We start from the raw sequence: 27,207 nt of genomic DNA, 5'->3' as shown, positions 1-27,207 counted from the left end.
CTGTCCCTGGGAGACTGTAAAGAGTTGTCCTTTGCCTTTGCCACATGAGACAGGGCAGTCTGTTCCCTGTATACCCATCCTGTGCTGTGCTGGTCTAGGCCACCTTTGAACCATGACATGAAGCTGAAAGCATCTGTCTCTATTGAACCTTTTGGGAATACAAACCCCTTGGAATAGAATGTTTAACACAGCAGTCACAAAGTTGGTGTGAAATACTGCATTTCTTTTTTCAAGTAACTGTGCTTGGAATCAAAAAAGCGAACACTTTGGAGTAATGGGATTCTTGTGTAGAAATGATCGTAACTCCAGTCTCATCTGAAACTGTTCAGTTGGTATGTTCATTGCAATGCTCTGCTGGAAATGGCTGTGTGGAAAGTCAGAAGTATTTTTATGGGGAGGAAGGGGAAAGACTTAGCCAAGGGGCTAAGTGGAATGATAAATTGTTTGCCCACTGAAATTATGGGTATCCAATTTCGTGTGTTTTGTAGCTCTTCGTTTTTGCAGCAGGGAGAGCAGCTGAGCGATTCGGTATTTCCAAGTGTGCGAGAGGTGTGTGCGTGTGCCTGACTCAGCACCTTGCTGGAGGAGGAATGCAGCAAAGAGAGTCTGACACCTGCTTCATCAGTTGGTGTTAAGAGGAAATCCTTTACTCTGAACAGTATGGCAAATAGAAATAACATTCAAGAAGGAAAATTCAAAGAGGAAAGTGATAGGAAAAGCAAATGTCCTGCTCAGAATATAAAGCTGTCGTTTCACTTTAGGCTGCCTTACCCTCTGTGGCATCTGTGCCTTCTTCTCGTCCCCCAGTTCATTGCTTGAATGGCTCTGCCGCCTCCAGATCCACAGTTTGTGCTCAGAGGTACCAGTGCTGCAGTCCACACTCTGCATTTTTCCTGTGGAGGCCAAGAACCTGATGTTCCTGTCCTTTTCTCTGGGTGAGTAAACCAGGAATTCTGGCTGCACTGAGCATCATATGATCATTTCCTTTTGAAATAAAGTGTATTATTTAAACAAAGTGCATCTGGAGAAAACAGCACCATGCATAGCTGTGAATGATGAATGTGTTATCTTTGTGCATACAGTTTCAGGGGAAGAAAAGGAAAAGCATTAGACTGATCAGGCTGCATGCAGTGGTCACGCTAAAAGCATCTGTTCCTCCTGCCAGGTCTGAGAACGGGTTTATCCATGTCTGGAACCTGAAAACACACAGAGTGGACACAGCACTGGATGGCCATGGAAGAAAATCTGTCTACTGCGTGGAGACAATGGGTGGTAAAGACAGGCTCCTCAGGTGAGCAAAGCAGGCAAAAAGCAGTGAAATTATTCTTGTCTTTGTGATGTACATGATTGAAGGGAAAAAAAAAGGGGGGAAGGGAGTCTCAATTCTGGAGTCACTGAAAGTCTCCCAACACATATGGAAATGTACTGAAGTACAAAAATACAGAAAGCTCTAGAATAGAAAGTGGTGACAAAATAATTTTTTTATTATGTGTATGTTATGACATCACAAAAAATTAGGATCCGTAGTGTCTTTATTACTGCACTGAGATCAGGTGAGGTCTTTGGGTAAAGAAATACACTTGGATTTGGAGTTGACAAATGTTTCACAACTGGTTCTCAGGAAAGATTGATATAAAGAGTTTACAATTAGAGGGGGGAGGGAGCAAAGGTAAGGGCAGAAGAGAAGAATTAGAGATGGAAAGTGGAAGGCTTAAAATGAGCAAGAATGCTGAGTTTCATGCCTTTGTTTTGTTGCAAAATCTCTTCTTGTTTAGCAAGGGAAGGTCGGGAAGATTTGTGTACTTTGGATTAGACAGGTGATCTAGAGTAGATGCCAAAGTGTCTGTATGATTAGGAGGTGTTCTGACATGTTTATCTAAAGAAGACATCTCATAATATACAGTGGAACTCATTAGCATTTATATTTCTTATCTGCTTAAGTACAATTATCAACACTCTCCCCCATAAAATCACATTGAATGAGCATTGTGTGTATAATTAAAGAGGTTTTCCATACCTCTATTTTTGCTGTATGGTTATAACAGTACACATAGCAGTACAATTGTGAGACAGCAATTGCCTGTATTTTATATTTCTCTCTTCTAAAGCTAAATCGCAATAATTTCCTGCAGTACCACATTGTTCATATGCTCAGCACTGTAAATGTTGTGACAATTTGTCACTCAGCTGAACAACAGGTGGGAGTTTCTGTATTGATGTTGCAGAAGTCCTAACAGTCTGTAGATTTACATCTGCTCTGTTTTGGTTTCATACTTCCATCAGGTGATATCACTCATTAAATTAAGACATAGATAAGGGATTGTTGATGACTCCTTGGCCCAGGTGATAACATGAGGACATACATCCCGTGCTACTGTAGTTTATAGACTGGAAGCTTCTCCACAGTGGTACTTTGTTCCAGAGCTAGTGAGATCATGTAAGTCTGCAGGAATTGTTGCTGTGCCCTTTGTCTGGCCTGGGAGCAGCACACAGGCTCTGTGGGATAGAGGGGTGTGTGGAGGAGTCCACGGGAGCTGCACTCATACATCAGTGATGCAGCACTGGTGCTCTGGGTTTGGGTGTTCTACCCACAGTGTTTCACTGTTCAGTTGCTGCCAGTCCCTCCGTGGTTGTGTCTCCACACATGCACAGTTGTAACAGAACTCTGTGCCCTCCCTGTGGCTGTGGGAAGTTGACCACTGAATAACTGTAGCTTTTTACTTCTCTCTGATGCAGTGTTTGTTGTCTTCCTATTTTTTTATCTTTCCTCTGTCAACACATGACATTTCCATTTCTTTGCTAGGGTGAGTCAGTGTTACATGTGTGACTCTCTGGATACTTTTGTTTGCTTTTAAATTAGATCTAATTAATGGTAAAATGTAAGTATTTTTATTGTGAATATGTTCAAATGCTCACGAGACTTTATATTCACACACATAAACAGCAAAACTGGACTTGATCGTATCCCTCTGCAAAGAAACAGATACACTGTGACTGCAGTGTATATGACTGGCTCTCAGGCCCTCCCTCTTCCTGGTAATGTTTGACCCCCTTGGCCAGTTTCACAGTTGGCAGGAGGGTGATGGTCTTGGGGTCACTTTCCCCCACATTGAATGAAACACCTAATAACACCCCACAGCAGCTGTACTAAGCTCGGTCCATTGCTGCCTGTTAAAGACCCTGCAGACAGCTGAGCTTCCTCAGATCTGCAGCTCATGGATAACTTGTTTTACTGTAACAGTCAGGGTCGCGACCAGAGGATCTGCCTGTGGGATTTGGCAGAGGGACGGACTTCAGTGATGGATTCTCTCTTCACGGAGCACGTTGGATTCTGCAGATGCTCTTTGTTGAAGGTGGCACCGGGACGCTGGCTGATGGCCACGGCAGCCAGAGGCCTGGAGGAGGTAGGAAGTGTCTCTTGCCCTGGTGCTTGGGAGGTCGCTTTTGGTACTGAAATGGGGATACTTTGGGAGGGGAAACATCATTGCTCTCGAGTTGTCTGCTCAAGAGAGGGCAGCACAAGAAACCTTTGGGGAATCTAATCACTAATTTTACTGCCACAAAATGACTGAATTACATAACTCATGCTCTAATAACAAGGATACCAGCCCAAGATTTGTCTGACATTTAAGTATTTGCAGCTGCTGCTGGTCTTCACATGCAGGGGTTTTGAAAACTCTTCTGGTGCTGCTGAATACTGGGAACAAGAGTCCTACGGGGGAACTAATGGTCAGCAGGTCTGTCATCAGATGGAGGTGCTCATCTTCTATGTGAAGCTGAGTTGGGTTTGGCAAGAGAAGGGGAGGTGCAGGGATCTGTAATGTGATATGTGGTCTTTCACCCCGGGCTAATTCCTCAACTGGAACTGGGGCTGGAAATAGCTGAATTACTATTAGCGGCCAGAGGTTTGCTCGGTGTGAGATAATTGCAGGGTCCGTTCCAGTTCCTACTGCGTAAGTCCACATCTAATACCACTGTCACAGCACTCCCTGACTGACAGCTCTGTTGGCAATTTCCACTTACACCCTGTGGAAACCAATTTTGTTTTCTGCAAAGGACTGTTTGAGGACATCACACAGAAATAAATTCTTGCAAATACTTGAGAGCAAAGTACCAAAATTTTGAAAAAAGAGAAAAGTGGCAAAATATGTAAAGAAATATTGTAGCTAACTGAAAATTGTTGATAAACATAAAAGGTCACATGGTTTTGTGGACTATAGGATGTGTCTTGAAACTGAAAGTCGCAGACTTTATACACAAAGCAATAAGTATTGCAAGAAAATGTGAATTTTTTATTATTCAGAAGTTAAGCACATATTTAAGTACTTTGTTGGCTCACAGCCAGAATATTCAGCCTTTTACAGAACTGAGTAAGCCTGCAGACACAGCCCCTGCACCAGTACATACAGCCATTCTAAGTCCCATACCTTGCTGCGATCAAACAAAGAACTCCCTCCATTTTACAGCAGTGCTCAGTAATGTGTAAGTTAAACAAAATTGACAAGCACATTCTTGTGTGCGCTGGAGAAGTCCTGATCATGAATGGAATAGTCATCTGACCCAAACGGAAGGTGTTTACCTCAGTGTCGCTTACAGCTCATCTCTGGTTTACTCTCAGTTGTTTGCTTGGGCCCTGCAAGTAGATCATGGTTTGCTGTCTCCTGAGGTAGGAGAGTTCCATTCTGTGGAACATTAGAGCTATGCATTAGAGCTATGTCACATTTCAATAAAGTCACATAAGCTCCCATAATATATAGTACTCCAGATAGGCAGCACTGTGTGAGATGCAGTACATTTGCAGCTTATGATTAAAATTAAGACTTAATAAGTGTTTATGCTTGGCTGGTGCCCAAAAAAAGAGTAATTTTGTCTTAAAGCAGGTTCAGTCCATAAATAATGAGATCTGAACAGGCATTTATTTGTTCATGATTGCATTTAAATCACCAATTATGAGTTACATGCACTTTTCTTGCCAATTTGCCAGAAACATGTTAAAAGCTTTATTAATGTGAAAAAGAAAAAGGGTGTGTTTCCTTGTGGCCAGTTTTAGCCACCCAGGAACACTATTAACCTCAGGCAAAGGCAAATCTTTCTCCTATTAAGCAAAACCAATATAAACACAGAACTTCAAGTTTTAGGTTACAGTTGTCAAAATATATGAAATAGTATTTATTTCTAAGGCTCAGTTGCCTCTAATGCAGACAGTCTCTGGAGCTGTCAATCTAGCACAGGCAGCAGCTCATGCCTGCCTGCCTTCTACACAAAGCTTTTCTCACTGTGTTTTCCTTTGGTCTTTGCAAGCCCAACTGTAGCTCTTGTACCAGTTCAACCCTTTTGAGTCAAGGTAAAGTGAAGAAGGCTTGGTTTTCTTCTTTTAACCTGTGAATTTATCATAACACACTTACCCTTTCTTATTACGACAAAGTTGCAGTTTCTGTCTTGCCTGGGAGGCCATTAATGCCCTTTGGAGAGCCAGTGATGAAAGACACAAGATGAGGGCAGGTCATCTTCATATTTATAGCGCGTTTCCTGCCCCAGCTAACTTGGTCATTATGTCAATAGCAAGAAAATTTGCCGAGAGAAAAGCATCTTTTGTTAAGACTGTAGCTCCAAAGAACCAGAATTCCCAGATCATCAAACTTTGGTCTGTTCCCAGGTTTGGTCTGCAGACTGGATGGCTCTTGGCTGTAGTCTCTATTCCTCCAATCTGGAGAGCAGTTTCCTGCTCTATTGCTCAGTGCCTTTAGAAAGTGTTCTGTATATTGTGTGCAGTACATTGTGCTCGCAGTCCTAGAGTGCAGCTGGCTTTTGGCAGGCTGGCTGACAGCCTCTAGAAATAGGAAGATGTTCTGGCAAGCTTTGAACTAAAGGTATGGGATTGGAAAGCCATCGCAGCTGCCGTGGTCTTGATTGATGGCTCCCAGAGGAGCCATATTTGTGTAATACCTCATCTCAGATGCTTAAGGAAATTCGCATGACTGGGGCTGTCCGACAGCACTGTCAGGCCCTTGCACAGTCTGAAAGAGCCTAGCGTGGCTGGTGATGTTGGATTTATCAAATGTTTCAAGTCCTTTAATTTTATGACACAATGCCGACCATTGTTTATTTAATTAAAAGAAAAGATCACCTTGGTGATTAAGTATGCATTTGAGAAACAGCAATGTTCCTGGCAGCAAGTATTTGATACCCAAGAGCTTCTATTTCTCCATAGTTCCAGGCTTGAGAACCAGCCCAGAGTTGAGGCACTGCCACATCAATCAAGAGACTCAAAATCTTCCAGTGCCAAACTGGAAAGGCAGACTGCCCTGATCTTGCTGCCATCATCCTGAGGTGGAAATGAGCTACTCTCTTGGCACAGGAAAGACTTGCCCAATGTTTTTAAAAAAAGAATCCAGGAAAAAACCCAAACCAGATCCGTAATTCATTACCAGCCATGCAAGCACCAGTGGAAGCTGCTCTGTAGTGAGAGCAGGTGTTTAACACAGGAGTGTTACGAATACCTGTGTGCCATCCCTGCTCCAGCCTGTGTCAGCTGTGAATTCTGGGGTCAGCAAATAAAAACTCCTCCTTGGATATATTCCTGTATTTCCACACAAGCTCTGTGTTACCATGACAGCACAGAGGAGACAGTGCAAGTGTCCACAGGTGAATACAGCCAAAAATTTAGCAACAGAGATGGAAAAAGGGGAAAGGAAGTAAGGAAGTGTTTTCAGATTAAGCAGTCTGCAGTATTATCTGTTGTGTGCACATGTCATCTACTGTTTGGAAAGAAGACTGTAATACAGATTAAATAGAAGAGTGGAAGAAGAGGATGTGTTCACTCTAGCAGTTTTGTCTGGTCTTTCCTAAAACAATGCACTTTAGATAGCTGTATATTCCCTTGCAGCTCCCACTTAGCGTGCATTCCTCAGTTTCCTCCAGACAGTTTTTACTGGAAGAGCTTATACTAACCTTAATCACCTTAAAAGACTTGTGTTTTTAACAGCAGAATTTTGACCTGGAGCCTGACCAACTCCTCTTGTTTTCTTGATGTCAGGTTCAGGTTTTGGAGCTGCCATCCAAAACGTCAGTCTGTACCTTGAAGCCAGAGGTGGGTGCCAAGCTGGGCATGCCCATGTGTCTGAAGTTATGGCAGGTAAGGCAAGAGCGCCTGCTAATTGTGAAATGTTTCCCCTGTGATTCATTTTATATGAAGCACATGAATCTTTCTTCACTTGGATTTTGATTTATTATCAAACCAATCAAGTAATTATACTATTAAAGGGGGGAAAGATTTGTGAACATCCTTAATGTAACTTTCAGAGCTTTCCAAGCTTTAATGGAAGATTTGCAAATGCTGAGGGAAAGCTTTGTATCCTTAGGATAGATACAGTTTTTGCATCAATCAAGAGGAAAATGAGTGACTTCCCAAAGCCAGTTGTTTGATATGGTTTCTCACTGCATTAAGAATGATGAGAAATGATCGGGTTGCTTAAAAACAGTGATTTTAATGGCAGGTTACATTCACTTCAATGCCCTCGGGACAAGGAAGCACTCTATGAACATTTCTATTCCAGACATACAATAGGAACAAAATATTTGTGGTGGTACTGACTTTGGACAAAAAGGTAAATAAAAGCAGTTAGTGATAAAACCCCCACATTTGCAGAATATTTAGCAAATAATATTTCTGGGGTGCCAACAGTGAACTACAAGTAATACAAAAAGGTGGCAGTAGCGGGAGGAAGGAGTATAGGTGATTGTCTCTAAATCTCCAAAGAATTGGTGGCAAAGCTGATTCTCATTTAACCCCCTGACCACATACTGTTACAGGTCTACAGGACCTTCCAAGCTGATGCCAAGTATGTTATTCCAGCAGGTTCATCATAACATTTGTGTTGGTTTCAGTTGAAAACATTATCAATCGGAATTTGAGGCCTTAGTGTCTCCTCTCAAGGTCTGAACCATCTGAAGTCTAGAGGAATTCAGTTGCTGACTTCAGACAAAAGTAGGAGAGGCCACAGTTCAAGTCCCATGCTGTAATTAAAAACTAGAAAAAAAATAGAAGGAAAATTAAATAGGCTGATTAGGCTTTTATTAAATAGAAAGTTTCTCCTAAAAATGCGATCAGTGTTCGGTGCTCAATGACATGAATGGAGCTTTCTGTCTCCTGGACATTTTTTAATAAGATGGAGATAACTGAGGAAGTGTTCAGTGTTGAAAATGTTGTTGCCTGCATAAGAAGTCCTCTGTCTTGCCATAGTTTCTACATGCATTAATATTGCTATTCCTCTAGGAAGCAGAACAGGTGCAGAGTCTTAATTTTATGTAGTTTTTAATTTTGTTGCCAGTGGGGATAAAGCAGAGGACTGGGAACTGGGAGAGGTAAATTATTCCGTGCAAATTCTGGCTTTGGGAAGTCACCATAACTTCCTGGACTGCACCAGTCAAGGATAGATAATCTCTTACAGTCTCACAGCTGTATTTGCTCTTTTATAAATGTGTGCAACTCGGTTTAAAAGCACGGGGAAGAGGCTACCCTTAAGGGCAGATAATTACATGTGGTGTACCAAAGGGATGCTCTGATTTTGTTCTGTGGTTGCACTGGAAGTGGCTCACTGAGTAACCCTGTAACCATGAAAGCCATAAATGAGAACACGAGCTAACGCAGCTGCACCTCTTCCTGAACAGAGGCCGTCCAGGATTCCTTTGTACACGACTGTATTGGGCAATACAGACATACCCAGGAGATGAGCACTCCCCAACCCAGCGCTCGTGGGCAATGGGTTGCCTAAGAGACTATTTGGTATTGCTTATGGCACAGTAAATTAACAAGTTGAAACAGAAGCTGACAGGGAGAGAGAGCCATCACGGTCTGAAGGACGTATGCTCGGGGTGGTTGTCCAACAAGCGTTTGGGAGCTGCAACCATGTACCATCATATTTTCCTGTGTGCCAGTAAACAAAGATCTGTGATTCAGGGACATGACAGAGCTCACCAGCAGCACTTGAGTGAGAAACTTTTACCATAGAGCAGAAGGCAACTGAGGCTTAGGTTAGGCTTGTAGATTAAGCCTCGCTGGCTTCTCCTAAGCAGTCAAAAAGCTTCCAGCTGTCGATTTTGTTGGGTTTTGAGTGCTTTTTCCCCTTATTTTTCTAGGTCTTTCCTTAAACATATTAGTTCATTCAATAGAGTTTTTTTCTTGTGAAGATTCGTGTTCTTAAATACAGTGTCCCTTCAGTTTCACACCTTCCTGCTATTACTAATTGGGTGGAGTAGGATTTGCTGGAGTAAGGATAGTCTTCCCTTAAATTTTTTGCACTCCTTGGGGAAGGCATCATGTTGCGTAATAAATGGTGCAAACAAAATAATTCAACAAGAATAATACATGTCGAAACTGGAAATGCCGAGTTATTACTTTATATAAACTATAGCAATTATTCCTGTTGAGCTGACAGCAGATCACCTTTTCTTCCTTCCTTGACTGTTATCCAAGTGCAACAACAAAATGTTCTGCTTAGGAAGAGCAGTGATTTATAATTTAATTTTTCGACTGAAACAGAACATGAATGGTGAGACTTCGCTCCAGCAGTGTCCGTTACTGTAACCGAAATAAATTGGCTGTTGTGAATCACTGCTTGGTGAATCCAGGCCTCAGACTGAGAGCTCCCTAGTCTTTCAATAGCTTTTATTGTTCCGTTCACACACTCATTGAACTATTACACTTCTTATGTTAGGAAAGTCAGGAAGGAGGAGTGTGGGAGACCTTCCTACAGTACTTGGGTTTTAAGTAGACCAATCTTAGATCTCACTTGTAAATTACTGGTTTTCAAATCTAAGCTGAGATACCCACAGCAAAAGGAAAAAGAAAACAAAACCAAAACCCAAAAGGTTTTGCTTGGCATTTCCCAAAATGCTGAGCACTCACCTGTCTTTCCCGTCTGCATGAGGGTTATGAGCTCCTATGAAAGCTGACTATCCCATTTGGAGTAAGGAGAGGACTTGTGCTCATAGAAGAGCAACACAAATAATTGTGGGGGGTTTTATGTTCAAACTGATTTATTTTTTAACTTAACAGTACCTATGAAATACTTTGTTTGGCTTTGAAGATTTTACCCTTTATTGGCCATAAATAAAATCTGGAATGGTCAGCTTCTCCCTGGCATCAAAACTGAGATACTCTTCATCCAAAATACTCGATGAGTTAGCATTAATTCACATGTATTTGACATATTTTCATTGCTCTGGTATTTTAGCAAATTAAAGTGGTGTCAGAAAATTGTTGGCGGTTCTGAGCACTATGAGAGACCTGCTTTGGGGCCTTTCTAGCCAGAGCATGCTCCCTACCTTTTCAAAGGAAAAGGGATCTTAAAGGAAGGAAGAAGGCTCCTGCAGGATCCCAGGTGTGGACAGACCTGTTCAGAAGGGTGGTGTAGGGGATTTCCTACCTTTCCAAGGATTTCCCCTTGGTTTCTTTCTTTTAAGGGACAATGTGACTTCCCTGCTCAGTGAGATCCATTCTCATTCAAACCCTTCTCTAGGATGAATAAGGCTGAGGAAGCACATGAGGCTGTTTCTCAGCAATGTTACCCAGACCACCCATCTCTTGTTAGTTTAACTCCCCCCCCAGGCAAATCACAACCAGTGGAAGAACAGTCTGGACCATTAACAGAGGCCGTGAGCCTTTGGCCACTGCAGGTTTGTATCGTGACATTGACAGCCAGCGAGTTTGACCTCATTCAATAATGTGATCGAAGTAAAAATTGATTCTTTATAGATGCCCTTTAGCTTTATTTTGAATTGAATACCAAGCAAACAAATCCTGCAGGAGCAGACAGTGTTTGGAAAGATCTGAAGAGCCTATTGGATACATTTCTTAGATGTGCCTACATGAGGTGATCATAATCCCAGTGTCTACTTTGGTGTTTCTTCCCCTATTAAAGAAACAACTGGCACTAACAGATGCCTCTTTTTTAGTTGCTTTTCATTAGTCTTTTGGCTGAGCAATGATGAATATTTTCCTTAAGTGTGACATGTAATCCAGTAATGTTCCCTTCTTTGAGTTATTTCAGAGGCTTAAATAAATTAGGTGTCTGCCCAGGGTGCCATGCCCTTTGGCCTGTGACATCATTAATCAAAAGAGCTTTCAATTGGTTACAGTGGGACTCGGGCGCCCATTAACCCCTTGGTGACTCACGCAGAGATTCCAACGGGAGGTTCAGTGTTTACCTTCAAGCACTGCAGTGCACTTGGGTACATGATCCCTCTGTGTAACCCTACACTTGGCAGTGTGGAACTGGAATCCTTAAGCATGGCACTTCTGTCAATGCCCACATGGGCTTGTATTGCTTGATAATAACTCAGTTGCTCTACGTAATTTTTTTTAAGAGCCACAAAGTTCAGGCCGTGAAGTAAAGCTCCTGAAAACTTCAGGCACCTATAGGTATTGTAGAGGGCAATAGTTTGGTTTTTCAGTGATAAATTCTCTACATTTCTGTGTGTGTATATATATGTGTGTGTGTGTGTGTGTTAGATATGTATATAAAATTTAGAATTTGATATGTAGATACAAACCCCATTAGTGCATATTTCCCGGTAACACTTTCTGTAAGTTGATGGACTATCAAAAATCGATATTCAGACTTCTAAACTTTTCCTTTCTACACCAGGCACCATTTAAATTTACTCTCTTGTTGCTTGGACTGAAACCTACCTGGGGATGGTAATTTTCCCAACAGGCTATTTAATTCTCAAACAATTTTACTTTTTCCTCAATCAGCTCAACAGTGGTTCACAACCTTTGCTTCTGGCTGGCTATGAAGATGGATCAGTGGTCCTCTGGAACGTGTCAATGGGAAAAGTGTTGAGCCAACTCATTTGCCACCAGGAGCCAGTGATGAGCCTTGACTTTGACTCAGAGAAGGCCAGGGGGATCTCGGGCTCATCTGAAAAGGTGCTTAGCATCTGGAGCCTCAATGAGCAACAGAACCTCCAGGTCAGGATCATTGGCCCTCTCGTGTCATTTATCCCACTTTGCACTAACAGTTTGATAGACTAAAAAAATATTTAGTCATGAAGAGGAGTTGTTGCAGATCTCTAGCTAATTAATCACAGACTGGTTAGAATGTCTGTGCTATGTGCCTAGACTTAGCAAAAGATGGTGAGGATTTAAAAAAAAAAAAGAAAAACCCTCTCTCACATGTTTCTGGTTTTACCAAAGTTGCAACAGGCACACAGGCCTAGCATTACTCAAGCCATTGCCTCTGTATCTTCATTTATCACGTTGGTAGTATCCAGCTCTCAGAATGTCCTAAACGTTATAAATGAGTTTAAAAAATGAGAAACAAAGGATTGCTTTTCCAAAGGTTCTGCTTGAATGGCTAGAGCTCTTTCCACTGTGGGAAAGACAGAAGTATTCCATGAAATACTTCATCAACAAAAAGAGTAGGAGTAGCCCAGCTAACACCAAGAGGATGTGAGGTTTAGGCAACCAGCTCCCTCTGGCACCTACAGAGCCCAGCCAGAGCCAGAGGCAATCAGGTAATTGGCTGTACCGGTTTGTGTCCAAGCTCCACATACCTGGAGTGGCTGGTTCAGAAGGAGGTTGTGTAATCACCAGTTCAGGCTGTGCTAGTGAATGGCAATAACTATTGCTTTAATCTAGACAACTTTAGCAAGTGTCCCAACAGTGCCAAGGGGTTAAGTAGGATTTAACTAGGTGAAGAAATGAAGTGCATAAATAAATGATCATGAAAATTAAAATGGCCCCTGCATAGCCTCTCCACTGCTGAGTGCTTTGACCTTTCTAGAGTGGCAGGTGTCCCCTGAACACACAATGGAGAGGAGCTGAACCAGCCGCTGTGTGCCCGTGTCATCCCTGAGAAGAGAACTGCTGGATACACCAGTTCATGGGAGAGCAATAATAGCTGTTCCAGCTTGCAGCTTTTATGGAGATTTTTTTTAGGTAGTGTAGCGTGTTAATGCTGTTTTCTGGATAGTGCTACAGGAAGAAAAGCAAGTGCTGAGACATCCAGTGGTGACTCGTCACCTGGGGGACACTGTAAAGGTGTGAGCTCTGCTAGGCATCACCACAGAACCAGCACTTATGGAGTGGCAGGGGACTAAGACCTCCTTGCATGTAGTGCAAACACATCCAACCAAGGTGCAGTTTGGAGGACACAGCACCCACCAGGAGAGCCTGAACTTTAATAACCAATACAGCATGAAGTGAAAGAGGTACTCGAGACTCTGAACAAGTAGTGAAGGTGGTGTAAGCCACAAGTCTGATACACAGTTGTCCTGGTTTGGGTTTGTTGGTTTTCTTGGTCATGTTTGCCCTCCCCCTGCCCAGTCTTTCACCATTGGCACCACCTGCACCAGGTATTCTCAGCTCAGGGAAGAGGAAGGAAGGTGAGCAATCCCAGTAAGAAACCTGGTATTAAGACTAGTTCTCTAAGGCCAAGGTGTCAGTAATCTGAGACCACGACAGGCTTCTTAAATCTTCACATACTCTGACGGTGGAGAGAAAGATGTTCCTTCATATTAATTATAGCATAACTTTTTCCTAAATTCGGAGAAAATACTGTTCTTCACAGCACATTTCAGTTACAAGTTAACCATAGTGCAGGGCTATGGGTACGACTCATGGGAGAAACAGCTGTTCACCTGAAATATTCCAGGTATTGTTTTTCACAAGGTATTCACATTCCCAGGAGATCTAGGATTAGCTGCACCTTCAGCACCTCACACTGAGAGATAGTGGCTTTTCTCAGAAGGTATTTAAATGCCAAGTGTTACAAGCTACAAGCAATGTTCCTGTGCTTCATGCGAGTATGAATGCCCTAATAAAATGCATCTTTCATATGAGCACTAGAGATTGTCAAGGACATAGATTAAGTTTTTTTCCACTGTTGCATTAATAATATAAACCAGATGGGGATTTTTTTTCCCTGACATTCCAGGTACCTGAGGTAATGGTAGACGTTGGAAAGCCACTCAGTGGCACATTATTTTTATTCTAAAAGGTTTAATAAGTAAACGTGGTGCACAGCTATCTGCCGTTGGAGAAATAATGATGCAATGATGGTACTTCAGCTCTGTTTTAAGTGGCAACGTTCCAGTGTGTCAATGAAGAGATGATGAAGGTAACTGCACAGTTTATTGCTATGAGGAAAGTTTGGTGTATTGTCTTCTACAGGAAAGTTGCTGAAATCATCACTGTCAGCAGATGATGGGATTGGTTATAAGCCTTCTGATTTGGATGAGATAGTGCAATTATGTGATGATGTTTGTGATAGAATGTAGGAGGTAAACAGCTTCTGCAGGTGAATAAACAAAGCAGAAACAAAAAAATCTGATAACCACAGAAGCTCCTTTATGTATGGTGAGAAAAAATATTCTGTAAGCTGTAATGTAAGTTTCTGTTGGTGTGGTTGATGAGGCTTTTCCCCCAAGAAGCTTAGGCTGCTGCTATCTTGGCTATTTTTCTAATAAGCAGAAGGCTTAAAGACATGATTTAGGTGTAGATGCAAGTGTCCTTGGTCATGACTGGCTGAAAGCAGCTCACCTGTTTTTACCTCTTTGTTTTCTTAATTACAAGCTGGTTTTCTGGTTAGGAGATTATGTTGGTATGCATTTGACTACTGTATTCAGTGACTTACTGTAGGAAGTGGCTGGATGGCACAAATCCTGGCACTAGGATTTCACCTGGCTGCATATACCTTGAGCAAGTTGTTCTTCTTTGTTTTGCTTTTCTCTCTCACTCTCGTATTTGCAGATCATGCACAAATGCCCACTGTTCCCTCATGTTCCATAGCCAAAAGGCATCACCATTATAGGCTTCATTTTCAAGTTGTAGCTTGCTGATGACATGCAATTTCTCCCAGTTGCCCTGATTTTGCTGTATGGATCTTGCCCACATAATTGACAGTAATGATGGGAGCACCACGCCCGGGATTGGTTATAGCCATTAGCTAATAATCTCAGTCAGGGAGCAAGGCCCAGTTTACATTTGCCAGGTTAGTGATGTAAATCATAAATCCTGCCCTTGCCAGGACACTTATGCCAACAAAAACCCCACTGGGGCCATGCTGCATTAGCCTAACCTGGGGAGTTTGGAACATAAGTACTAATAAAAATCTCAGGCTTTACAGTAGCAGCCCCACAAAAAGGCTCCCGTACAGCCTCCTACTGCTCATTGGGGTTGAGCAAAACTTGCTGTCCTCTATTCTGAATTGGGTGTAGACACATTCTTCAGGTCCTGTTTAAAAGAGGAATGTATGGAGCGTATAAGAAGCATGTCAAGTTTCATTTAGCCTTTTTTTCTTATCAAACTGCACAGCTCTTGCAGTTTGAGTGTGTAGCCAGGCAGTTGTTACAGGGCTGAAAAACAATTGCTTATGGCTTGTGCCTGTAAGATTCCAAGATGTGTTCAGCTGCATCTGAAACCAACTTTGACCAACATTTCTGGAGTTTTCTACATTCAGTATAAAAGTTAAAAATATCTGCAATTAATATATCTTTATAATCCTGTACTAACTGTGCCTCATGGCACATCCTTCAAGGAGGGAAGCTGCTCAGTTATAAGGTGCCTGACAGTCCCTTCCCACCTCAAGACAGACAGCAAACACCACACTGGATGATATTATGCTTTGGTACAAGATAGCTACAGACTCAGGCTTAAGTAGAGAGTGGCATTAACATGTTGTTTCCAACTGTGCTTATAAATAACAGCACTTCAGGGCCAGCACACACTCCTAAGGTGTTTTTGCTGTTGTGATAGAAGCTGGGCTGTTCTAATGTGTGCACACATCTGGGTGTATATTCTGTGTGTGTCTGAGAGGCAGACTGCTCACCAATGCAAGTTGCCTGAGGTGAGAACAGCAGAAGCATTTGAGCTTTTTCTCTGTGGTTCCAGAAAAGCTCATGTCCGTGAACACTTTTCTTTCCAAGAGCTAAGTCCTGTGCAGCCCCCGTGTCTCCTGAATGCCAAATGCCTTCTGATTTGTGCCCCTCTGAAACTTGTGCCCCAGTAGTCTCCAAACAGTAACAAAAGGCTTCCAAGATTGAAATCAATAACTTGGTCATAATCCCCTTCTTGGAATTCGGTGTAAATAAAAGTCTCTTGGGAAGGGGTACTAGAAATACAGATTTCCTGACACTGTAACCCAATTCCTGGAAGCATTCCTTTCTCAGGACTGAGGTAAATGCTAGAACAGCTTATTGGGGGTTCCATGAGGGGCCACAGTAGTAGAAATGAGTAGCAGGTAGTTTAAACATCAGCTCAGAATCTCAGCCTGGGAATATGGCAGAAGCAGGGAAAATACATGTCTGTAGCTCTGAACATTGTAGCTCATGCAAGAAGAAAAGGGCTAAGCTGTGTATGCTGATGCACAAAACCTTGACTGAGAGTTTCACTTGTGACAGAATAGAAATTGCTTTAACTGCAAAATAAACTAAAAACATATAAGGAGTGTGTTTATTTTTAGAGAATGGTGCTGGAGATAGTCAGGCTGCAGTTAAGATCTTTTCCATCTCTGTCAATAGTTATTGTCACTAAGGCACTGTCCACCACGTGGTGCAAAGTCCCTGTGTGATGCCAGGGTGTATGGGTGGGCACTGCACCTGTGAAAGCTCCCAGAGATTCCTTTTTCTTCTCATCTGTAGAGCTCATCTCTAACTTTCTCACACAGGTTTACAAAACACAGGAACTTGTCAATGCTGGCATAGCTGATATCACCATCCGCCCGGACAAGAAGATTTTAGCAACAGCAGGGTGGGATCATCGCATCAGGATCTTTGGCTGGAAAAAACTGAAGCCCTTAGCAGTGCTGGACTATCACACTGCAACTGTCCATTGTGTGTCCTTCTCGGATCACACAAACCCCCGGGAGAGACTGCTGGCAGCTGGCTCGAAAGATCACCGCATCAGTGTCTGGTCAATATATACTCAGACATGACACATTCTGCACTGCCGGGGACTCGGAAAACCGGATTGGTGAAGCAATTCCTGACATTGTAATTCAAACCTGGATGTGGGGAACTAGTAGAATCTGTCTTCAGGCTGAAGTGAGAGTCCTAGGTTAATTCTTATGCTGCTTGTTTAAGAGGCGAGTTTTGTTTTCCAGAGAGGGAAGTGGATTTTAAAAATTTGTAACAAGCAGAGCAAGGCCAGTCACAAAGACACAGAACAAGTCACTTCGGGTTCTGCTACAGGTTTTGCAACAGCTTCTCTCTGGCAGGTTGCTGAAGTAACTTGTGCCAATATCTTTTGTGAAAAAGGACTGGAGCCCCTCAGACTGCGGTGGGGGCAGAATATGGCAGTTTGTAAGTCATTTATGTATCCAAGAATCTGGATCAGTGTAAAATATCACTCCTTGAAAATTTATACCCATTAAACCACCTCCAGTGATTTCTCATTGTCAGTTACTTTTTCTTCCCCGTAGCTGAGAGGCTATCAGGACAACCTTGATTTGTTCACACTTCTGTCAGTTTCTAACTTAAACCAACAGCCAGGAATGTGACTAGGGACGGCCTTTGGCATTTATGAATTTCATTATGTCTCCTGTCACCTCAAGCCTCACAATTAATCACAAGAAAGAAAGGGAAAAAAATCTTCCCTTGCACTGCACTGCAAAGCTATGTAAAGCCTTTTACAGAGCCAGTGCTAAATCCTTTCCATGGACTGACTAGCTGAAGGATTTAAACTCAGCTATCCAATTAACGCCCTTCTCCTTGGAGAGTTAGGGCTAAGTTTCAGCATGGCAAGTCTGGGATTCAGCTACACAACTCCCATTAACATTTTGGGGAATTGCATGGTTAAATCCTTATCCACACAGTGCAAATAGCTCCATTAACTTGTCATCTCTACAGTTGGGGAAGCCGAATTTCATTCATGAAGGGTTTTTTGTTTGAATCATGAAGCAGAATTTGCATTCTGCTAAAGCATGTTAGGCACCCCCAGCCTACCCAGAGCCATCATACTGCTGGATTTGGGCACAAAGCTGCAGTTACAACTGTGTCCAGGCTCTGCATTGTTGATACATTTTTGGAAGTAATTGTTTCTGCTGTTTAGAGAGCTGGAAATCAAATAAAAAGTCACCAAAAGTGTAGTGAACAGCAACATCAAAGACTTTAGAAATTATTTCAGAATAAACAAACATGCAAATGAAGGTCTGGGTCTGTTATCCAGCTGTGCTGTGCAGGCAGAGAATACTGCTGGACTGCAAGCCTTCAGCACCCAGCCTGATGTGCCTGCCATTGAACACAGAGTCAAGATACTGCTGCCAAGCTTTCCTAAATAAAATGTGGCCTTACACATTTTGGAGTGTGATGACACTTTAAATAATGCATTTCTTTGATTATTTCTTTACTATTCAGTAGCGGCATGGAGGATCACATTGCAGCTGAAAGTTAAAGCCTAATTTTGAGTGATCCCGAGTCAAGGGGAGGTGATGGTGTTCATTACATCTACCAGACAGAGTTGCACGGAGTAAGTGCTCCATCTCCACCCATCATCCACCTCCCACACAGAGGAGGAGCTACCCCCACTGGATGAGAGGCTCCAGCTACAGCTTACGGAATCAGACAGGGTCCTTCTCCACAAACCTGCTGCTGGAAGAAACCTTTCCTTTTATTCTTTTTCCCCTTTCTTAAATAGGTCATAATTGACATAACAAAACAACAAAATAAATAAATAGAGAAGACACTGCTGTGTGTGGTCCAGGGACCCTTCTAGGGAGTCTGCAAGGAGCTTTCCTTCTGGCTGTCCCCTCTGGTACTACACCAGGTGGCCTGGAAAGTGCTAGCCTTCTTCTTCTCCATGGCAGCAAACAGCAGCCTGCACTGCTGGGCAATTGCCATGGAAGTGATCTGTAGGTTTAATGCTCTTCCAGCAGAAAAGGAAATCTAGGGCTCACCTCGTATATTATTTTCTCTGAAAAATGCCATTTACTGTCACCATCTGTGTCTAAAGTGATTATGAAGGCTCATAAGGGATGTTTAGATTGAGGAATAGGTCTTTTGGAAGATGCTCAAAGGATTACGATGTGCAGTCACATCTAACTTACTGCCCTGTGCTGGGAGTTACATGTTTATGTTTGTCTAATTAGGTAGATTTAAAAATAAACTTAGTCATGCAAGTACCAATTGAAAATGCGGGCGTGAACTGCACCTCACTAGCGGGCAGACACAGGGGGAAAGGGTTCCATCAGCTTCAAGGGGAAGAACACAGGTTGCAGAGTTGCTTGCAAGAACAGACCCATCCTATATTTCCCATTACCGAAGCACTATCCATGTCATACTTTTACACATTAACACTTTACATCACTTGTGATTTTATTTAAACACTCAAGAAACAGATTTTTCTTTCACATTATAATTATCTTGAAATGAGCAACCAGATTACCTTTGTTTGATTCAGAGTTGAGCCTGAATGCCATAGTTTGATTGTGAATTGCAGTCGAGTAAGATTATTTGCTTAAGGAACTAACCTGGACTTCTCCAAAGAATGTTTGCCAATAGGAAGGACAGTGTATATTGCTACAGACTGTAAAACACAGTTGTCTGTAACTATCACTGTTAAATACAGTGTCTGATTGTGTGTAGGAAATTAGCAATTCTTTTTTCGTGGAAAAAAGATAATTTAAAGCTCTTTACAACTGTGCCATGAACACAGTTATCACTCAAGAGTTCAGCTGACTTGCTATCATGAAGGTTATGAGTGAAGAGCCACCTTAAGCTGCTGGAGTTAGCTCTGGAATCTCACCTGCCAGAGAGGAACAGGGCTAGCCTGTACCTGGCCTAAAGGATTCAGGAGTGAAGGTGATGACAGCTAAATTATTACAAAAGGCTTCCTCCCAAGAATCACTGTCTTTGGCACTGCGAGAGGGAAGAAAGCAACGGCATTCGTAAACTAATAGAAATAAATCCCAAACACTAGCATTTGTGCAGCAATTACATGGAATATTTATCACCACGGGAATGAATGGTGATCTCTGACCCTCTAACATTTTTTTGCAAATGAATCCATTAGTTACAACCCCTTTCTCTTATCAGTACATGAGCCATGAAGCATTGCAGCCCCGAGTGTAGATGAGCAAGGAAAGAGGAGATTAATTGTTTGTAGTAATGAGTGAAAAAGGAAGCAGGCTGGGGGTCTGCAATGAGGCAGTTGTTAAATTTAGCCTTGTACAATGCAATCACTTCAGGAAGCCAATAAATTACTCTCTACATCTTGACTTGGATTGTTGCAGAGGTTTGAGTCTAAAAGAGCAGATTTTTGTAGTTAAGTCAATACTGGCTTCTGGACTGCTTTTGTTTTTAGCACATTTCAGATGCATCTATGAAGCCAACTTACAAATTAATAAATCTTTCCTTTAATTCAGTCTGCCAAGAACAAAGATAGAACACTGACTACTGCAGGAGCCATGTTAGTGATGTAAACCAAAGGACTGGGGATTAAACAAGGATTACCGAGCGCTAAATCAATGTGTTTCCTTTTCTGGCTGTGTGTCTGTGGTGTGAAAGTATGGATCATTACATAAAACATGGCACATGACTGCCTGGATTAATACTAGACAATGTTACAGCAATGCTGAGACACAACGTTTGATGTTCCAGCATGACCAGTGTGCTACCAGGAGAGCATGATGACTGAGGTGATGACTAAGGAGGAAGGCATGGGGGTTTCTGTTGCTTCGTAGTATTCTGAAATTCCAGCCTGGGTCCCCCTACTAGAGTAGTTTTTCCAAGTAAACTTGGCTGTGTTTATCCATGTCCTACTCTTCTGGGGCATGACGGAAGTTTCTTTTATAATGTGAAGAAAACTATCCAGAGTTAAGATCATACTGGGGTTTTTGGCAATTAATTTAAGGCTCTCACAGCACGAAATTAAATGAAAACATAATCTTTCAGTTGTGAAAGTTTTGCTCACCTGATTGATGGTATGAACTCTATCCGTATGTCCTATCAGCAGTGCTGTGTACTGCTTTATTCTGATTTACCTCAGAGGAATTTGACTTGCAGTTTGGTATTGTAAGAGGAGCAGAAAGTTTATTAAGGGGGTAAATCAAACCAAAGCAGCCGTTGGCCCCTCTGAGTTAGGTGATATGAAGATTCTGTAAAGCTGGAAGGACCTTGAAGCAAACCACCTCAAGCAAGGGGCCAGATTCCATATGGGAAAAGGACAAGGATGGCAGGAAGAGGACCTAGTGGAGCCATACAGTGATAGGTCTGTCTTTTTAAACTCATACACCAGCCCATTTCAGTTTCAGAACTATTTGCTTTTACTTCTTCAGCATCCTTTTTTAAAGGTGTTGCAACACTAGGAAATCCTGTAAGCCACAATCTGCACCTGTAAATAAGCCTGTGCTCACCCAGAGCAGTGTGTATGTATTTCTCTGTGATGAAGAGTTGTCACGGCCAAAGTTGCAGTGCCATAAGGGATAACAGCAGGAGGGACTGGGATCCTGCTGCAGCCACATGCACTGCACAAGAACCATCCCAGAGCAGTACTATCTCCTTACAGGGGAGTGACATGGCAATGACAAAAATATGAATTTCTGTTACAATTTGAAGTTCTAATAATATTTTTTATAAAAGAAGCAAAAAGAGCTGTTACATTATCTTGAGATTACAGCTAGATGCTGTTTCCTCATAGTTTTTATTCCCATTATACATGAATTAGGGCAGCAAAAACCTATAGAAATCCTTTGGCACTTTCTGGACAGCAATGAGGTCTTTCCCACCAGCAGCCGGTTTGATTGATCCTGATTATGTCCAAATCAGGGAATCTAGGGAGGATGCTAAAATGCTGAGCCATTATCCTGCCCCACAGCTCTGGCATCTCATGCATGCAAAAGTACGTTCTCCAGGCACCCATGGCACTGCTTGCTATAGACACATTCTGACACAGGTAAGAACAAGGTGGGTGCACTGGGCCTACACCTTAAATGTGGCAGAGAACGTGGCAGTGGCATTTGTCTTGATGGTCACTTAAAAAATTGCTGCTATGAAATCTCAGCGATTCATGGATGCATTGTCTGTGTTCATGGAAAAGCATCCAGGCTGCTCTTAACATAACACTTATGGCAAGTATTGTCTGTTCAGATCTTTTTGCCTCAGATATTTTGATGGCATGCAGACTTGGCATCCTGCTAAATAGAGACATTGAGTCTTTATAGTTTTATCTCTTGAGCCCATCTGGTTTGAAGCAGTTGACAACAAGCAGGAAAGGGAATAGAATGAAAGACTCACTTCATGTTTGCTGAAATAAAAGAAATGTGTAAGGCAATGCTCAAATAAAGCCAGGCTGGGAGGAAGGCTGGGACACTTGCCTCTCACCACGCTTCCCCTGCCCTGTTCAGATGATTGGAGTGGGACAGCCCCTCCACTCTCAGCGCCAGTTCCTCTGCCCGTGGTCAGAGCTCACAGCCCAGCCCAAAGGCAGTGGCAGCAGGCTGGAGCTTTGAGGGAGAAGGGGAACCCTCTGTCCCCCTGGAACGAGGGACAGTGGGAGCACAAAGCAAACGGAGTAAATGGGCAAACGCAAATGCAGAGTCCCTGTCCGTCAGCCACGCTGAAACCTTTGACAAAACTATCAGTCCAAACACCTCACACAAAGGTGCTTTTGTAAGTTTACGTGTTGTTTATTGCGGATTTAACTTCCTTTTTGGAATTTACAGACACAGCCCAAGGATGTCAGTCCGAGTCCCTGAGCACCTGTGCAGTCACCCCTATGGCAGGCAGGTACAGAGCACAGCAACAGCACCCAGGGACACACTGCTGGGTCAGGTACCAGAACTGCCCCCAGGGAGGAGGAGAACACTGGGGGAAAACAGCATTTTCTCCACCTACCAATAACCACTAAGAGCTGTTCACAGAGGTGTCACATAATTCTGTACCTAGAGCTCAGGTTGGAGTGGCCATTGCAGGGCACTTGATCTTGCAGTAAGGCACAATATACCAAGAGTGTGTCCTCTCATGGAGGGGGGGAAAGGCTGTTCCCTATCAGCTATGGAGTCACTCTGGGAGCAGGAGACGGAACAACTTTGGTGCTATACAACTTTGCATGATGCTACACCATGTAGCAGTGAGCCTTGAAAATGTGTATGGTCTCCTGCCCTCTATGCTGCTGTGTCTCCTTACAGAATTAGGTCCTAAATGTGACTTTTCTGGCTTTTGTTCTTAATCTCTTTGTTACCACTTCAAATTTATAATTTTAGCCTAAATAGAAGCGAGTGATTTATTGTAATTATTTTGTATAGGCTGCTCTTAATAAACTTTTTTTTTAAAATCTGGAAAAACATTTAATTTCCCATATGGAAAGAACACATTTATCATACTTTACTCAGATATACTTGGCCAACTATTGCACATATATGCAAAACATATGTGATAAATTCAAGGCTGAATTTCATAAAACAGAAATGCTATGAAATGTGATATAATAAATATATTACACAGACATATGTGGCCAATTTATAAAACTATGGTATCTTCGGTAAATTTATAATAGGTTATTTCTATTAATGGGGAGGAATGGGTGCATTTTTTCTGGCATATGCAACACACACAGGACTTTACACAGACCTCCTGAAGGGCACTGTGCCTTTGGAGAGCTGACTTGTACATGTACAGACATACTGTATGTGGGACATATCTGTGTTTTTCAAAGTGAAGGTAAAATGTAGAATGTAAACAGCTCTTTTTGCACTGATTGTGTGTAGTGGGCAGAAAAAAGCATGGAATACTTTTCTTGCTACACTACCTAGATTCCCACAGACTGTGGGTGTCTCACCGTCACTGACCTTATCACCCTCTACAACTCCCTGCCAGGAGGTTGCAGTCAGGTGGGGGTTGGTCTCTTCTCCCAGGCAACCAGCAGTAGGACAAGAGAGCACAGACTCAAGCTCTGCCAGGGGAGGTTTAGGTTGGATATTAGGAAGTGATTTTTTACAGAGAGAGTAGTCAGGCATTGGAATGGGCTGCCCGGGGAGGTGGTGGATTCACCATCCCTGGAGGTTTTCAAGATGAGACTGGATGTGGCACTTAGTGCCAGGGTCTAGTAACGACGATAGGGTTGGACTCGATGATCTTTGAGGTCCCTTCCAACCTGGTTGACTCTATGATTCTATGATTCTATGAGGGCACAGTTCACATGAACATGTTGTGCTCATGGTAATGGCAGTAATAGAAATCTTTGGGTGCACTTTCATCTAGCTGTGCCAAACACAGTAATGTTTAGAAAAACATTGCATTCATGCACACACACTGGACTCTACACTAGCAGACTGGATTCTTCCCAACACCATTGAACCGTTTCTAGCTGGTTATCCTCAAACTCTAACTCACAGATGACTGCCCTTCCTTGTGTATGCCTGTGTACTTCAAAGAGCACATCTTTGCTTTATGGAACAGATCTGTATTTCCCTCTCAGGCTGCGTATTTGCAGGCTCTGGCAGAACTTCTCCAGGGTTTCGTTTCTGGCGCGTGCCATGCCCGGCTGTTCCCTCTGGAGGGAGCCGGCTCTTCAGGCTGGGAGCTGCATCTCCGGGCAGGGCTCCGGCTCTCCGCGAACGAAGGGTGCAGCTGCAGCATACCCACGTTTGCTTTCAACCCATCAGGAAACCAAACCCCAGAACGCAGAGCAGCAAGAACCAGCACATTTATGCGCACACACACACTCTTCCCCCCCTCCCCACCCTCCAGCCCAGCCGCGTTCAACAGGCTGACAGCAGCTCCTAGAGCGCCTTGGACGAAGGTACTGAAACCTGCTTTGCAGGTCCTGTTGCTTTACCTCTTCCAGACTCCTCCATGCGGCAGGGCTCAGCTTCCATCCCCCCAAACCTAACCTTGGAGTGCCTAACGTGTTTCCAGCGGCTACAGGGATCCCCTTAAACGGGAAGAATGTTACGCAGCACAAGTGAACCTGCTTTTCTTATTCCTTACAGTCCAGATCAAGGTGTGGCTGTCCCTTGGTGAAGGATCCAGCATCACAGGCAGGATGAAATCCGCCCTCTGGAGAGGAGGAATTTGACAGGGAAGGACAGCACTCCAGCTGAGGTGGCCCTGAGCCACACAGCCCTACTAGCCATTGCTCCTTGTAGGGTTGCACTGGAAGTCCCCAGCTCGTGGGAGACCCACACTGTCCCCCAGCAGCCTGGTGCCTGCAGAATACCTTTTTGTGCTCACTATAGTCCTCGGGTCATTCTCCACACTGCAAGCTACTGTAGCATGATGGAAGCCAAAGTATTTGCTCCCCTGGCCATGGCCATGTGTATGTGTGCTTGAGATGGACTGAAGAGATGCCAACAGCACAGGATGCTGAGAGGCATCTACTGGGGACCACCTTCACAGTTCTAGCCAAAGCAGTTCTAGGGCCTCCTTATCAGGGAGTCTCCCTGATAAAGGGAGAGTAAAGAATGTGCATGAACACTGCAAGCACACGGAAGTCTCATCCCCATGCTCCTATCCTACACTGAATTTAGTCAGATCCATTAACAAGGAAAACATAAAACCAACAACATCAGGGCATCTACTGGGGACCACCTTCACAGTTCTAGCCAAAGCAGTTCTAGGGCCTCCTTATCAGGGAGTCTCCCTGATAAAGGGAGAGTAAAGAATGTGCATGAACACTGCAAGCACACGGAAGTCTCATCCCCATGCTCCTATCCTACACTGAATTTAGTCAGATCCATTAACAAGGAAAACATAAAACCAACAACATCAGAAAGCCATTTTTAGTCAGATCCATTAACAAGGAAAACTTAAAAGCAACAACATCAAAAAGCCATTTCTGAAAACCAGAGCTACCCCAGTGTTTGGGGTAAGTGACCAAGCAAAGGCTGCCCTTGTTTCCTCTGCACGTGCCTAAACCTGTATTTATCCAGTGGGGCAAGTGATGCGGTTTGCAGACCTCGGGAGCAATCAGAAAACTCAGCCTGTTCCTCTGGAAAACCAACCTGCATGGCTAATTTGTTCTCTAGCCCTGTTTGGAAGAGACAAAGGGTGCTTGTAAAACTCTCTGCTTGGGCCTGTTTTACCAGCAGCTTTTAAATACACAGTGTTTCGTGTGACTGGAGGTGACCACAAGTGGAAGTATTGCCTGGAAATCCTGCTGCCTTCTTTCCAAGTATGTGCCCTGGACCCTGGTGACAGCATGTACTGAGTGAAATTTAACCAGACATGTAATTAAATCATACAAAGTCATTTGTCAAATGAATCTGCAATACACAGGTAAGGCATGGCCTATGCAGCCTATAACTGGCTGACAAGTAATATGAAATGAAAGTGTTACAGGTTTTCTGAGATTTTCTGAAGGCTTCTATAGGTCAATGTGCAGTGTTAAGAGGGTTTTGCTGGTTTGAAGTGATTTTTTTGTTGTGATAGAAAAATAACCTTTCTTGTTTTCTGTACCTGTAAACGCTCCCATCCGGTGGGACAGATGTAGCTATGGAAGGAGGAACACTACTCAAAGTCCCAAGGAATCTTGATTTAAGGAATAAAACATAACATGAAATGGATTGTTAATATGCTTCATGCTAAAATATAAAAGCACCTTGCATACTGATGGCCTAAAAGCAAGGTTAGAAATACCATTTTCATAGTTCAGACTGTAGCCTTGGCACAACTGTATGGTGTCTCCTTCTCACTCAGCCCCAGGATTTCTGTAGTGGTTCCCTAGCACAGAGAACACACTAGTGATCCTGAGGGCCCACAGCCCACAGCCATAGGCTACAGTCCTGTGATTTTCTCTTCTTCCAACAAATAGAAATTAAAATTCCTACAGTCAAGGCAAGGACCGTGAGCCACTTTTGGTAAGAGCACAGTTTAGTCCTGGCATCTTGGGTCAGTCTATGTGTGTCTAGAGGAAACAGGTGCTTACCAATACAAACAGGTCCATTCTAACCCTGCAAACTGTTGTATAATGATGGATCACCACAACCACGGGCAGCTCAGGGACTGAAGGGAGGGAGCAATCACCTATGGAGATTCACCATTTGCTCAGACTACAATCCCTCCTTATTTAAATGACCTCATTTTGTAGGGGAGGTTCAGACTCCAGAGCAGACCAACTGACAAATATACGCAAATAAAACAAGAAATGAAGGAAGGAAAGAAGACGAAAAACTTTTATAAATGTCACTGTCCATTGTCTTTCAATTTAAATGAAATAAGATTATCTACATATATCTACAAATATCTACATGTATCTACACTGTTTGCAGA

The 27,207-nt window shown here is 43.1% G+C and overlaps 1 protein-coding gene across 1 annotated transcript; it reads left to right on the top strand.

Annotated features, from left to right (window-relative positions):
* The first annotated feature begins 761 nt into the window (after positions 1-761).
* On the top strand, positions 762-17,925 carry GNB1L (guanine nucleotide binding protein (G protein), beta polypeptide 1-like). Its single transcript, XM_009072864.1, has 6 exons — positions 762-935; positions 1,166-1,291; positions 3,242-3,404; positions 7,037-7,135; positions 11,759-11,974; positions 16,671-17,925. The coding sequence occupies exons 1-6, from the start codon at positions 820-822 to the stop codon at positions 16,935-16,937; spliced, it is 987 nt and encodes a 328-aa protein (XP_009071112.1). The 5' UTR covers positions 762-819; the 3' UTR covers positions 16,938-17,925.
* The last annotated feature ends 9,282 nt before the right edge of the window (positions 17,926-27,207 follow it).

This window comes from Acanthisitta chloris, unplaced genomic scaffold (genome assembly GCF_000695815.1).
Source record: "Acanthisitta chloris isolate BGI_N310 unplaced genomic scaffold, ASM69581v1 scaffold41244, whole genome shotgun sequence".
Taxonomy (NCBI): Eukaryota; Metazoa; Chordata; class Aves; order Passeriformes; family Acanthisittidae; genus Acanthisitta; species Acanthisitta chloris.
This window is presented reverse-complemented; position numbering and strand designations above follow the sequence as displayed.

Coding starts and splice junctions, on each gene's coding strand:
- GNB1L (XM_009072864.1), top strand. CDS start 820: ATGGCTCTGCCGCCTCCAGATCCACAGTTTGTGCTCAGAGGTACCAGT. Junction 936..1,165: donor GTTCCTGTCCTTTTCTCTGG/GTGAGTAAACCA, acceptor TCCTCCTGCCAG/GTCTGAGAACGGGTTTATCC. Junction 11,975..16,670: donor ATGAGCAACAGAACCTCCAG/GTCAGGATCATT, acceptor TTTCTCACACAG/GTTTACAAAACACAGGAACT.